The sequence below is a fragment of the Fragaria vesca genome, linkage group LG3, assembly GCF_000184155.1.
Source record: "Fragaria vesca subsp. vesca linkage group LG3, FraVesHawaii_1.0, whole genome shotgun sequence".
In the NCBI taxonomy this organism is placed as follows: domain Eukaryota; kingdom Viridiplantae; phylum Streptophyta; class Magnoliopsida; order Rosales; family Rosaceae; genus Fragaria; species Fragaria vesca.
In genome coordinates this window covers 11,985,967-11,999,449 of record NC_020493.1, presented here as the reverse complement: position 1 = coordinate 11,999,449, position 13,483 = coordinate 11,985,967, and the positions used below count along the sequence as shown (strand labels likewise).

At 39.3% G+C, this 13,483-nt stretch overlaps 4 protein-coding genes across 4 annotated transcripts; 1 reads left to right on the top strand and 3 right to left on the bottom strand.

Moving 5' to 3' along the window:
* Nucleotides 1-1,178: 1,178 nt before the first annotated feature.
* On the bottom strand, nucleotides 1,179-2,685 carry LOC101312138. Its single transcript, XM_004295667.1, has 3 exons — nucleotides 2,152-2,685; nucleotides 1,526-1,690; nucleotides 1,179-1,478 (listed from the first exon to the last, which is right to left on the bottom strand). Exons 1-3 carry the CDS (start codon nucleotides 2,683-2,685, stop codon nucleotides 1,179-1,181), a joined length of 999 nt encoding a protein of 332 aa, XP_004295715.1.
* A 537-nt stretch (nucleotides 2,686-3,222) lies between these two features.
* On the bottom strand, nucleotides 3,223-4,299 carry LOC101311845. Its single transcript, XM_004295666.1, has one exon. It carries the CDS (start codon nucleotides 4,297-4,299, stop codon nucleotides 3,223-3,225), a length of 1,077 nt encoding a protein of 358 aa, XP_004295714.1.
* A 1,455-nt stretch (nucleotides 4,300-5,754) lies between these two features.
* LOC101303492 (18.5 kDa class I heat shock protein-like) lies at nucleotides 5,755-6,629 on the top strand. Its single transcript, XM_004294238.1, has one exon. The coding sequence runs from the start codon at nucleotides 5,970-5,972 to the stop codon at nucleotides 6,441-6,443; it is 474 nt and encodes a 157-aa protein (XP_004294286.1). The 5' UTR covers nucleotides 5,755-5,969; the 3' UTR covers nucleotides 6,444-6,629.
* Nucleotides 6,630-7,022: 393 nt separating this feature from the next.
* Nucleotides 7,023-9,319, bottom strand: LOC101311556 (52 kDa repressor of the inhibitor of the protein kinase-like). Its single transcript, XM_004295665.1, has 2 exons — nucleotides 8,884-9,319; nucleotides 7,023-8,644 (listed from the first exon to the last, which is right to left on the bottom strand). The coding sequence occupies exons 1-2, from the start codon at nucleotides 9,317-9,319 to the stop codon at nucleotides 7,023-7,025; spliced, it is 2,058 nt and encodes a 685-aa protein (XP_004295713.1).
* Nucleotides 9,320-13,483: the final 4,164 nt, after the last annotated feature.

Here is a 13,483-nt window from a genome sequence, read left to right as displayed (position 1 = left end):
ACGCATGGGCACAAATCATCGTTCTTGTATCCCTTCCCAATCAAATAATCACTTAGACGAATATACCACATTCGTCCGGATTGTTTCAATTCATATAGTGAACGCCTCAATCTGATGGCATAAGCACTCCGTGGTTTAGAGTCACTTGAGTTGGGCAACGAAAGGCCGTCAGGCACTTTCATATATATCTCTGTATCAAGATCCCCATAGAGATATGCGGTAACCACATCCATAAGCTGCATATTCAGTTTTTCGGACACTACTAAACTGACCAAGTAGCGGAAAGTAATGACGTCCATAACAGGAGAATACGTCTCCTCATAATCAATACCAGGGCGTTGCGAGAATCCTTGCGCCACAAGTCTAGCTTTATATCGCATGACTTCAGTCTTGTCATTACGCTTCCGAACAAAGACCCATTTATGTCCAACAGGCTTAACATTTGGTGGACATGGCACAACCGGACCAAAAACTTGCCTTTTCGATAGGGAGTCTAGTTCAGCCTGGATTGCATCTTTCCATTTCGGCCAGTCTGCTCTACGTTGACATTCTGCAGCAGAGCGAGGTTCTATTTCATTGTCGTCAATAATGTCTTGAGCGACGGAATAAGCAAAAGCATCATCAATAAACATGGAAGACCTATCCATAAGAACGCGCGCACTTGTGTAATTTAATGAGATTTCTTTGTTCTCTGACATCAACATTGATTCTGAGGCGTCCCCCAGAGGTTTCAATATCGATTCATGGACATAGCTATAGTAAGAGACAATCTCATGTGATGGATTCACTGTATTGATGATGAGCGGATCATTTTATGCCTTGATGTCTTGCTTTTTCCGCGACAAGACATCGATTGAACCTTTCTTTGGTCTCCCCCTCTTCCGGGTGGGAGCCGAGGTCGTAGCCACCCCTCCACCATGGGCATCAAGTACGACGGCGACGCCGGTGGTGCCTAGCCCGGGTGTGGCATTAACTTGCCCAGTTTTCGGGACTTCCAACCTTGCAGGAACGTTTGCAGCAAGGATAGTTGATCTCGTCACTTTAGCGATATCAGTAAAGGAGTCAGACATCGAATCTGCAACTTTCTGAAGATCGAGAATTCTTTGCACTTCAATCTCGCTCTGAGATGTGCGGGGATCATAATGAGACATAGTGGGGACAGACCACGACAATTCCTGTCATTCAACAGGAACATTACCGTTTCTTTCTCTCCCTAACGACGGGAAGTATGTCTCATCAAAGTGACAATCTACAAATCTTGCAGTAAAGAGATCTCCTATCAAAGGTTCTAAATAGCGGACAATCGTTGGTGCTTCAAAGCCAACATATATACCCAATCGTCTCTGAGGACCCATTTTAGTACGCAGTGGAGGCGTAATAGGCACATAGACCGCGCAACCAAATATGCGTAAATGTGAAATGTCAGGCTCATATCCAGTGACCAACTGGTACGCACTAAATGGTTGGTTGGCAGTGGTCTGAAACGAATAAGTATAACTGCATGTAAAATTGCATAACCCCATACAGATACGGGTAGATTGGTGCGCATCACCAAAGCCCGAGCCACAAGCTGTAACCGCTTGATTGTTGCTTCTGCAAGACCGTTCTGTGAATGAACATGGGGAACGGGATGTTCAACATCAATCCCAATAGACATGCAATAATCATCAAAAGATTTTGATGTACTCTCCTGCATTATCCAATCGAATAGACTTGATCGGATGATCAGGGTGGTGAGCCCTGAGTTTTATAATTTGAGCCAGGAGTTTAGCAAATGCAGCATTTCTTGTGGATAGCAAAGCGACGTGTGACCAACGCGTCGTTGCATCAACCAAAACCATAAAATATCGAAATGGTCCGCATTCTGGTTTGATAGGTCCACAAATATCACCTTGGATCCTCTGTAAGAATGGAATGTTTTGTTTTGTGTCTACAACAAAAGAGGGTCGTGCCTGCAACTTTGCTAATGTGCTTTGCAAAATGAGTGGTGAGCGTTGGAGATTGCCATAGAGGCATCAGGAGTGGAACCATGCGGCACAGAAACCTGTGAAGGCTGTGATTGCATTTGGGACGGCATTAAGGCCGAGCCCTGACCATGAGCAGTGCTCACTGCACTACCACCATTTTCGGTGGCTATGTGTGTTCCCATACGCTTCTGTGCTCTGAAAATGGATGACCGTGTAAATTTTTAAGAATACAGATCATCATATCACGTCCAAGATGTCCCAAACGATCATGCCAAAGATTATATGAGTCAGATTTGCAGAAGTTGCGAGCAACTGCATAGGATTCAATAATCCGAACTGTAGTAAGATATAAATCACTACTTTGACTAAGAAGTTTCTCTAAGATGCGCTTACGGCCACATTCATTAGAGGTAATACACAAAAACTCTTTATCATTCTCACGATGAGTTTCCAAATGGAAACCGTTGGTGCGAATGTCCTTAAAACTTAGCAAGGTTCGATTGACCTTTGGCGCGTATAAGCCATCAGTGACATGAATCTTTGTGCCATTTGACAACAAGAATTGTGCAATACCTCGCCCTTGTATAACCGGCGATGAACCAATCATGGTTGTCATTGAGGATTTGTAAGGCACAAAATCCGTAAACAATTGCCTATTCCGCAAAATAGTGTGGGTAGTCCCACTGTCAGCCAAACACTCAATTTTGCCACGAGACATCTACAAAAGAATGTAAATCAATTAGTCTTGAACTCAAGACATGGCGAACACTCTAAATGACATAGAGGAATTTTAGGGAATTGTGATCAAGTTGTGATCCCTTATTGAGTGCATAAGAATTTCCGCGCAGAATGACCTTTGCTCACTAAAACGGTCATAACTTCATCATAGAAATAGTATGGACAAACCATGAGAAGATCTGGAAACTAGACTCATAGAGCTTTCCAGACATATGTCACTCACATTTTAGTTCGTCCTGAGCTGTTCACAAAGCTCGTACGAAGTTGGCGGACATATTGCTGTTTGTGCAAAGTATCTGTTGCAATTCGAACCATTCATGCATTATTAAGGGAAAATAAAATTCTCAACCATTCTTTAAACCAGAAAACTAAGAGAAATTTTATTAATGCCAACTTAATACATCAAGGATGTTCTAATTCCAAAACGACTAAGAAAAACCAAAGTCTTAAAACATGGCCATTGCCAAACAAAAAAAACACTTGAATAACATAGCAGAAGAACCGTCTAATACATAGACTAATCAAAATCCGGAGTTTCAACACTCTTTGAAGAGACACTCTTCTTGGTCTCAAAATCTGCTATAGTGAGATTGGTGGTGAGCTCTGCGTCTCCGTTATCCATCTCATAATCTCCACTAGTAAAATTAGCCTCTTGAGCCAAATACTGCTTATGCCTCTTGTAGATATCTTGAATTTCCTTGCTTGCACGACATTGTTTGTGCATATGCATAGTTGAACCGCATTTGAAGCAAGAAAATCGATCGTATTTGACAGAGTTAGGTGGAGGATTTCCACCTCTACTAGAGCCAGGGCCGGATCGGCCCCCTCCTTGGTTGTTGGCGGTGGTGTCGCCGTCCCTCTTCCATGTGAGGCTACGGTTTGGACCGCGTTGCTGGTTCCCTTTGCCGCCCCCACGTGCTGCAGATTGCCCACGTGCATAAGGTGCGGCCCATACGTAATCACTAGCCTGATAAGTTTCAGGGATTTTCTTGGTCCCAACCGGCCTTGCATTGTTGTTGAGAATAATCTCATGATGCCTCTCTTTTTTCTGAAGTATATTCATGAGGTCACTAAAAGTCTTAACTCTTTCGTTTTCATACTCAAGGCGGTATTGATGAGCAAGTAAGCTCATAGAGGAGGGAAAGGTGTTCAAGGTCTTCTCTATCATATCTTCCTCGGATTTATCAACTCCACAAAAACTAAGCTCTGCCTGGAGGTCCAACATAGCTTGGTTGTAGTCCTCAACTTTGGCAAAATCCAGCAAACGAATGGTTTCCCATCGCGCAGTCAATTCTGGGAGTTGTACGTCATGTACATTATTGAAGCGTTGCTTTAGAACGTCCCATAAATCCTTGGGATGTTCTTTTTTCAAATACTGCTTCTTTAGAATTGGGTGGATATGACGCCTCAAAAACATGAGGGCTTGAGCTTTGGTCTCCAGACTGGGAGGAGGAGTATTAGGAACATCCGAAGGGAAAATCGTGGTGGTGTATCGTTTACCGACGAACATGTGAGTCAAGTCCGACACCCACCTATGATATTCTTTTCCTTGAGCATCAAGGATTTCAAACTCTGGCCTAGATGGCTCGGTCATCTACAAAAGACAAGGGAGATAGCTAGTATCGAGAATTCGAATACTAAAATCAAGTATATGGAATTAGAACGTGAACCAAGATGTACTGGTCCCAATATCGATGCGAAAAACCGTGACTGTTAGACCGTCACAATCGATTTCTTCCCTTTATTCTTTTTTTCTTTTTGAGTTGTACCGTGACAGAACTGTCACTAATCAAACTTGATATGAGGGGTCCCAATCCCTCAATATCATCCCACGTTATAAAGAAAGGTGGGATGGAGAAGGCTACGAAGCCCGACTATGAAATTAAAAACTCGAAAGCAGCAACTTTTAGAAAAAATTACCTCGTTCTGATTACCGAAGAATTCGCTTTCAGAGACGGGCGTGAAAGTGCTTGGAACCTTGGAGATTTGTTGTTGACAAGATGTAGCAGAAGACCGCCTAACACATCGTGTATGGAGGCGCGCAATTGTGGCGTTGCGATGTTAGGTTTTTGAGAACCTTTTCCTTCTTCTTCTTATGCGTTACCGTCAGTCTGTTGAGCGGTTCACCTACTTCTGGACTGGTTCTTGCAGTGAAATTTTGATACAAGAACCCTGACAACGACGCTCTACTGGTGACAAAATTTGAAGGCGATCGGACTCCGGGAAGGGCGTGAACCGGCGGCATTAGTGAGACAGACGGTTCGGGTATTCCGGTGACCGATTTGGTACTGTTCCGGCCGGTTCTTGGGGTGAGGCCAGCGGATTTGGAATCCTGGGAACAAGGGCTATATGATAGGTTTCGGGTTCGGCAAAGTACTGAAAGTTTCGTCGGCCGATATTGGGTTTTGGTCTTCTAGGGTTAGGGTTTTCTTTTGGCTATGAACTCAGGGTTAGAACAACGGGCTGATGACGTGTTGAAGGAGAACGTATAATGAGAATAACGGTCTACTCATTTATTGATAGAAAGACCTATTTATAGGCATTACATAGAGTCTCCCGAAGGATCTAGAACATCTATCAATACTGAAATCTATTCTAATAAGGAAACGATTAGGTCAAGACACATAACAGAAGGACAGGAAAATAATTTTCTTAAACACAATGCAATTACACAAGCCTTGACACATTGAAGCAATGATTAAAAGACATTCCTAACACTTAAACAATTCTACGTGATAAAATCTGGGAACAATATAAATGCTACAAGGTTAAGAAAATGAAACTAATTGGGTGAGTGTGACTATTTCACATGCGAGAAAGCCGCCGTTTGCGCTTGCAGGAATGCTAGTTTGGCTACAAGAAATTATATTTGGTATTCTGGTAATTCGTGTATCCAGATTGAAAACATATATTCCTTGCTTTTTATTTCTTAATTCACATCGGACCAGATATATTACATTTGTTTCTCACGTACTTTATGTCTTGACCCCTTTTTATACACAATCCAACCTTCGCCACTGTATTCCTCTTATATGATGAGGCCTGCTTTGTCCCGTACCTTCTCCCGGGTCCTAGAAAGTTCGATCGGAAAACAACGAACTGTGTTTTTCAGAGGGCCGAGTACGTACTAGAAACGTCTTGGCCATCCTTATTTATACTTGGCCAATCCTTTCCCTTCAGCACCCATCACTTCAAAACTACCTTACAGTAACAAACAAACATCGATCTCTTTTACAGTAACTTCATCATCCAAACAACTTTACAATGTCGCTCATCCCCAGTTTCCGACGGAACAGCAACATCTTTGACCCTTTTCCCCTAGATCTCTGGGACCCTTTTAAGGATTTTCAGTTCCCTTCTTCATCGCTCTCTACTTTTTCTGACTTTTCTCGCGAAAACTCGGCCTTTGTCAACACTAGGATCGACTGGAAGGAGACCCCGGAAGCCCATGTGTTCAAGGCTGACATTCCAGGGCTGAAGAAAGAAGAGGTCAAGGTTGAGATTGAAGACGACAGGGTTCTTCAGATTAGTGGAGAGAGGAAGATAGAGGAGGACAAGAACGATACTTGGCACCGGGTCGAGCGTAGCAGCGGCAAGTTCTCCAGAAGGTTCAGGCTTCCTGAGAATGCTAAGGTAGATGAGATTAAGGCTGCTATGGAGAATGGGGTTCTCAGTGTGACGGTTCCTAAGGTGGAGGTGAAGAAGCCTGATGTCCAAGCCATTGAAATCTGTGGTTAAAATTTCAGAGATTAGGAACACCTTTACCAATTCTCTGTTACTTGTTGTCCTATCAATATGATTGAGCAGTAAATAAGAGGTTGTATTAGTATGACCAAGTGTCATGTCTCTTGTAATGTTATGTATTTGGGAATCTAATTGTAAGCTTGTTTTGATAATATAAATGTCTTGAAGTTCAGAATTCAGATCTTTCAGTCCAATGATTCCCATTGCCTGATCTAGTTTGTGATTCAGATTGTCACGGTGGTTGTCTAAGCAATTAGAACAGTACGTAGTTCAAGTAAAACTCCCTCCTTTTCGTATTTTATGCTAACTGATGTCTACACAGAATTATGAATAATGAGCTGTGAGGTCAGTGTAGGATAAAGTCTAACACAAAGCAACTTAAGCACTAATATGTTCTGTGCCATCCATTCCCTTTACTTGTTGTGAAGCGATCATGTCTGAACCTGTCTGAACCTGTTCAACTTCTAAACATGCAGATAATATGAATAGACAATAACCATATTTAGAAATTAGATAAATGAAACTGATAGCAATGTCAAATAACATTTGTTTGATAGGAATCATAGGATCCATTCATTTCAACTTCCATGGAAATTTTTTGACATGTTGAAGTCGCTGCAGTATGACCTTGTTATCAATACTATCAAGAATGTCTTTCTCAACATATCCAATCAAGCTATCCCTCTTCCATTGATCTTCCATTTGATTGTGTAATTGATTCTTCAACAAATTCACAGCAGAAAACAACCTTTCTACTCTGGGAGTCGCAACTGGTAAAATCAGAGCCAATGTCAGCAGCAAGTAAACTAAAGGATAAACCTGATCTCTTCCTGCCACAACCAATTTTTCAGCAAGATCAGAAATCCCTTTCAAGGTTGAAAACTGAATGCTAGAACGCATGTCCAGAATGTATTCCTCAAGCTGGTCTTCAAGTATCATATAGTCAGTTGCAGAAAAGTCATTTGGATAATACCGAGCAAATTGGATCAACTTCAGTTTGTCAAAAGCAGAGAATGAATTACTTGGATCTAAACATGCCACACAGAGAAGCAACTCAGTATTGGTCTCAGAGAATTGATTGTTTAACTCTTCAAGTTGCATATCTATAACATTGTAGAACAAGTCAACACAATAATGATGCTTGTTTGTAATCACCTGAGCTTTATGCTTTGGTCCCCCTCGAGTTAGAAACAAGCCATCCATCTTTTGAACTTCAATGTGATGTTTGTCGCAAAAAGCCGAAACTTCATCAAGTAAAGAATCCCAGGAACTCTCTCTCATCATTTTCAATTGCTCTTTGCATACTTGTACTAAGTTCAGGAAATTCAGAATATCTTGATCTCTTCTTTGTAATGCATGTGACAAATCATCTGTGATCGCCATAATCCTTACCAACATGTGTAAGCAAAATATAAAACTGAAACATTGGAGAGAATCCAGTAGAGTGTCTGCATTATATTTCTTCTCAGAATCTGATCCAAGCTCTGATATGATCTCAAGCACATCAATCACAATTGAGAACACAGTAAGCAAGCTTGATAAAGTCTTAAAAATTGAGCTGCTCTCATTTACACCTTGTTCTCTTATAAACTCACCACTATTGAGTGCTTCAAGAATTGACACACCATGTTCCTTCCAAAGTGTATCATGACATTGAACAAAGGTTCCGACAACACTCACCACATTAGCAACCCCAGTAAAGAGGCCCATGATTTCTTTGTGATTCTTCACCACATCTATGAGAGCAGAATGAAGATCATGAGCAAAGCTATGAACATAAACTGCACACTTATTCTCCTCCATAACAAGTGTCTTAAGATTGTTGAACTCGCAATGCATATTTCTTGTCCCAACATAACTTAGTCCCCGCAACTTAGACATGATTATTCCAAGTCTAGAAAAAAAGTCATCAAAGGCTACCTTCAAGGAGAGAGAAGTAGCATTGGTAACATGCACGATACCTAAAAATCGCTCAGTTACACTACCCTTGTCCACAAAACGTAACACAATAGCCATTTGATTCGTTGAAGACATGTCAAGGAAGTCATTAATTAGAATGGAAAACAGTGAATCGCTGATATCTCTAGTAATGGTATTGATGACTTCAGTTGAAATAGCACTTACAATGTCCTTCTGAATATCACATGATGTCGACTTAAGATTCTGAGAGTTTCTCAATGCAGCGGCTTTTATATCTGTACTATGGTCACAGAGAAATCTCAGAAGTCTAACTACACTTGGTCGTTTGAACCTTCATATTCATCATATCTACAGAATAGAAGACCTTGTCGCATAAGAAACTTAATAGAGTCAATTGATGCACCCAAAAGTGTCTGACAATCATTTCGAGCTTAGTTTTGCCTTAATAAGGCTTCATAATTTCCCCAAGCTTTATTGTGGGAGCTATTAGGTCCTCCAATGTGACCTTGCAAACATTCTTTCCCCTTTTTCCAATTCGAAAACCCTTTGCTAGTGAAAGCGTCACCACCTGCTTGTTCACCCATCTCAGGTTTGAAGAGATAACAACAGAGACAAAAAGCAGCATCTTTCTCAATGCTATACTCCAACCAAGTAGAAAACTCATCAAACCAAGCAGGATTGAACCGCCTTTCCGAGTTTCCTGCAAGAGTCTTCTTAGGAAACTTATAGTCTCGAGGCTGACAAGGACCTTTCTGTACGTATGCCATTCGAACCTTTTCCCAGACATTAAATCCGTAATTCCAAATTCGAGTTCGTAGTCCCGGATCAGTGGGGAGATCTTCCAAGTTTATACCCAAGCTAGTTTCTTTTGAACTGTTATTTACTTTCTTTGGAGCTGATGATGACTCTGTCAACTCATCCGTTGATTTTCTTTTGAAATATTTCTCCATGGCCCTTCTGTTTCAAAATGCAAAATAGTTCAATAGTTCAATTACAAATACGCACATCATCAAAAGCCCAAAACTTTTTTCTCTAAATCGAAGAAACCACAATCCACATCATGAGATAATAGTTGACACACGAAATTACATTCTTAGATTCAACAACTATTCAACTAAGATATCCATAATCATACCAAAGCTAGTTTTACTTAGTCTTTTATAGTTAAAACAATCTCTCTATTCCTTAACCATCAAATGATCATACAAAACAACAAAAATATACATGCAGAAGAATTCTTGAATCACTGTAATTTTAATTCCCTTGAAAAAAACTCATCAAACTATTATAAGACTATTATAAGCATTAAGATACACTTCAAACTATTATAAGCATTAAGAATAAGAGATACACTGCAAAATAATCCTTCAAACTACCAGAACGGCTATAAAAATAGGACAAAACACTACAAACTACAAAAGCTGGAGAAGTTTGATACCTCTGGGGAGATTGAGAGAGCAACAAAAGCGAAGAACTGAAGAGAAAGGGAGAAACTTGAGGGTCAGTTTGAGAAAGGGGAAGGGTTTGAAAGGGTATGGAGTCTTTGTTAGAGTTATATCTAATGTGGACTCAAGATTAACACATGAGAGTCCAACATATATAAACATTTTGTGAAATAAGTAAATGAGGTTAATCGATAATACTTAACTTGGATATTTATCTTAGTAATCTGATTAGATAAATACAAGGAGTTTGAGATAACATAGAATATATGTTATAGTTATCACATAAGGTAATTGACTGGTTTATTAGAGTTGCCTTGTGAGGTGGGATTCTAAGTGAATTTATCAATATATAAAGGGGTCCATGTGTAAGCTCATTCTACGCCTGTAAGTTTTTCATACTCACTGTGAAAAGGCAATCTAGAGAATTACACAGAAGACTTCCTCTGCTCTAGCTTGATGCACATTCTACGCCTGTAAGTTTTTCATACTCACTGTGAAAAGACAATCTAGAGAATTACACAGAAGACTTCCTCTGCTCTAGCTTGATGGCGTTGAACATGAACAACCAAAGTTGGTGCTTCTAATTCTTATACATGTTTATATGTTCTTGTTTTGCTGAAACATAGTCTTCTGACGTCTCAGAGTGAGAAAAGGAGGGAAAGGGGAACAAGAAACAAAAGTGAAACGGGATTAGGGATTTGAGGTCATTTTTCTACCAGTGAAAAGTATTATCTGTCAATCAAAAATAGAGATTAAAGAATCCCACATATTAAGGCATTTACTTACAGTTATCAATGGGATTAGGATAAGCTCTAGTGGTTCCAATGATTCTCTTGCCTAAACTAATTTCATCGCATTCATTCAAATTATCATTTACCATTATCTCGACAAAAATATCATTCATTTTAGGAATTGGCTTATCATTTACCAAAAAGCAAAACCATTTACGTACTTGAGGTATTTGGTCACCAGGATAAAGACAATTGAAAATTTTGTTTCTTGAGACAAACCGACCGATAAGTAATTCTACTACATTAAAGTAAACTAGTATCATTAATGTGCAAGTTACAACAATATGAGCTCAAAGATAGAATGAAGACCATAGGCTCTTAATTCATTCATGTAATTTTCATTGTTGATCCGATTAAATACTACAGATTAGTTGCTCAGCTCGCTTGTATCTTGGTGCGTAGAAAACTTTTCGTCAATTTTAAGGTTAGTTCAGAAAATGAATAAATTCATAATGATCAGACACTAAACACACTAGAATAAAGAGAAAGGTTTCAACAACAATGACTTTTTTGTTGACTTCTGGGTGAATAGGCTTTTTTGAATTTTCGTTGACTTCTGTATCCGAGGATAGCAATGACTTGTGCTATCCCAGATTCACAGGATACGAGTTTGCAGAAAGTAAATTGCAGCAAATAAAGAAACAACACAAGGATGTTTTTACTCGCAGAAACCCTGAATGCAGGGAGAAAAACTGCGTGTCTCTAACTCTCACTACGCCAGATAATGCATCACACGACGGGGAAAAAACGTCGTCTGTTAAAAGTCAAATCCGTTGTTAATCGGATCGCTGTCTGATCAACATGTCACACAACGGGTAAAAAGAGCTTGTCTGACAGACTGACAACGCTACAATAAAAACCATTGTGTGATTCTCGGCAGATATCATCGACAGCTGCCGACACATGTCGAGCTGCTTCTTGGCAACTATCTACATATGTCGATGAAATATGCCGAAAGTCAGACAATAGTTTTATGTAAAATGATGTTGTGTGAGCCTCGGCAGATATTATCGACACATGCCGACACATGCCGAGCTGCTTCTCGGCAGCTGTCGATGATATATGTCGAAAATCATACAACAATTTTTCAATGAAAACCCTTGTGTGATTGTCAACTCACACAACTGTTCCTTTTAAGAGCTGTTATGTGAATATCGACAGATCTCATCAAGATATGTCGACATATGTTGAGGTCGCTCTCGATAATATATGTCAACATTCACCCAACAGCTTTCGACATGAACACTATTGTGTGAGGTGATGTTCATACAACAGATTTTCTCGATTGCATGGTTGTTTGATTGTTAAAGAGTAGACATGATTTTGCTAATAGGCATTGCGTGAATAGATACTCACATAACGTTACATTATAAATAATTGGTTGTATAATCATTTTCATTAGACAACGTTGGATTGTCATTAATGTATTGTATGTCCTACTAATTTACCAAATAAACAATAGCAACTAAAAAATAGATATTGGATACAAACCAAAATCTCATAAAATCATCCATCCACTGTATTGACCATTGTATATAGAATGGATATCAATACATATCTAAGATCCAAAATAAGTCACCTACAAAAACCACAATTCTAAAATCCAAAATCCAAAACGTACTCTACTACTATATTGACCAATATAATAATTCAAAGCTAGGTGTTGTGACATGTATAACTTCATACCAGTTAGAAGAAATCTGCATACATGCATGCTAACTATTTTGCTTCATCTTTGGTGCAAGTATTTCATTCCCATAGACCAAAAGATTCAAGGTCTGCAATGAAAAAACAGGAAACTCACAATTTTGTCGTCCACAAAATTAATATAGACCAAAAGATGTTTCATATAGTACCTCAAGATAATGGTTACCATCGATTGTCTTAAGGTAAGTGATAAGTTCATTTGCTGCTTTAGTGAAACTAAAGTCCCTGAGACATTCATCTAAGTTAACAGACAAGTTTACTTTCATCACATTTAAGCATTTGAAGGAATACGGATAATGCACTAGAAAGATAGTAGACTTTTAGCATCATTGAGTAATATCTGCAAAGAGCTTTGAATCATCCCTAATGATTGCCTAATAATTCACACAACAACAGCAAAAAAAGACTTCTAAAACTAAATTTTCATAGTAACACAAGAATAACAGACCTCTAAAGTAGCCTTCATACATAGTTCCTATAGAACCATGGACAAAGTCAGCAACATGTGGCCTTCCACCTTGTTTATGATAAAACCAATTAAATATTTTACTATGAGAAGTGAAGTAGAGGCATAGGGAATAGGTAAATGGAAACAAAACTGTTAAGTGTGTGGTCAACTAAAAAGAAAGTAGGTGATACAAAATTGTACGTGACCCCAAGGAGTACATGCATAAAGATTTTCCGTTTAATGTGACCAAACTCTGCTTAAGTGAAAACTAAGAAGGGTAAGGTGATGGGTGCATGCATATGAAAGTAATTACCTTTAGAGGCTCAAGGCTTCCCTCCGCCACAGGCACACCTGGCTGCCTTGCGATCTCACACAATTCTTTGCACATTAAGCACTATGTACCCACAGTAAGGCCTATGTACTTATTAAAGATTGAGGTGAATAATCAATTCACCATTTAAACATTAATAACATGAAATGGTTGAGCAAGTTACTCACTATATATGCATGTTTGTCATGGAATTCATATGCTTAATGCAAGATGATATTACCAAAGCATTACCTTAGTCCCTTGCCATAGTTTGAGAGATCTTTTGTCTTCAAACTCTGCACATCAAAATCCTAATGAAAGCACAAATCTATGATTAGCTACATACAGACAAAAACATGTCTGTATAAGTAAACATTCTCTTACCATATGTCTACACAGTCACACAATTAAAA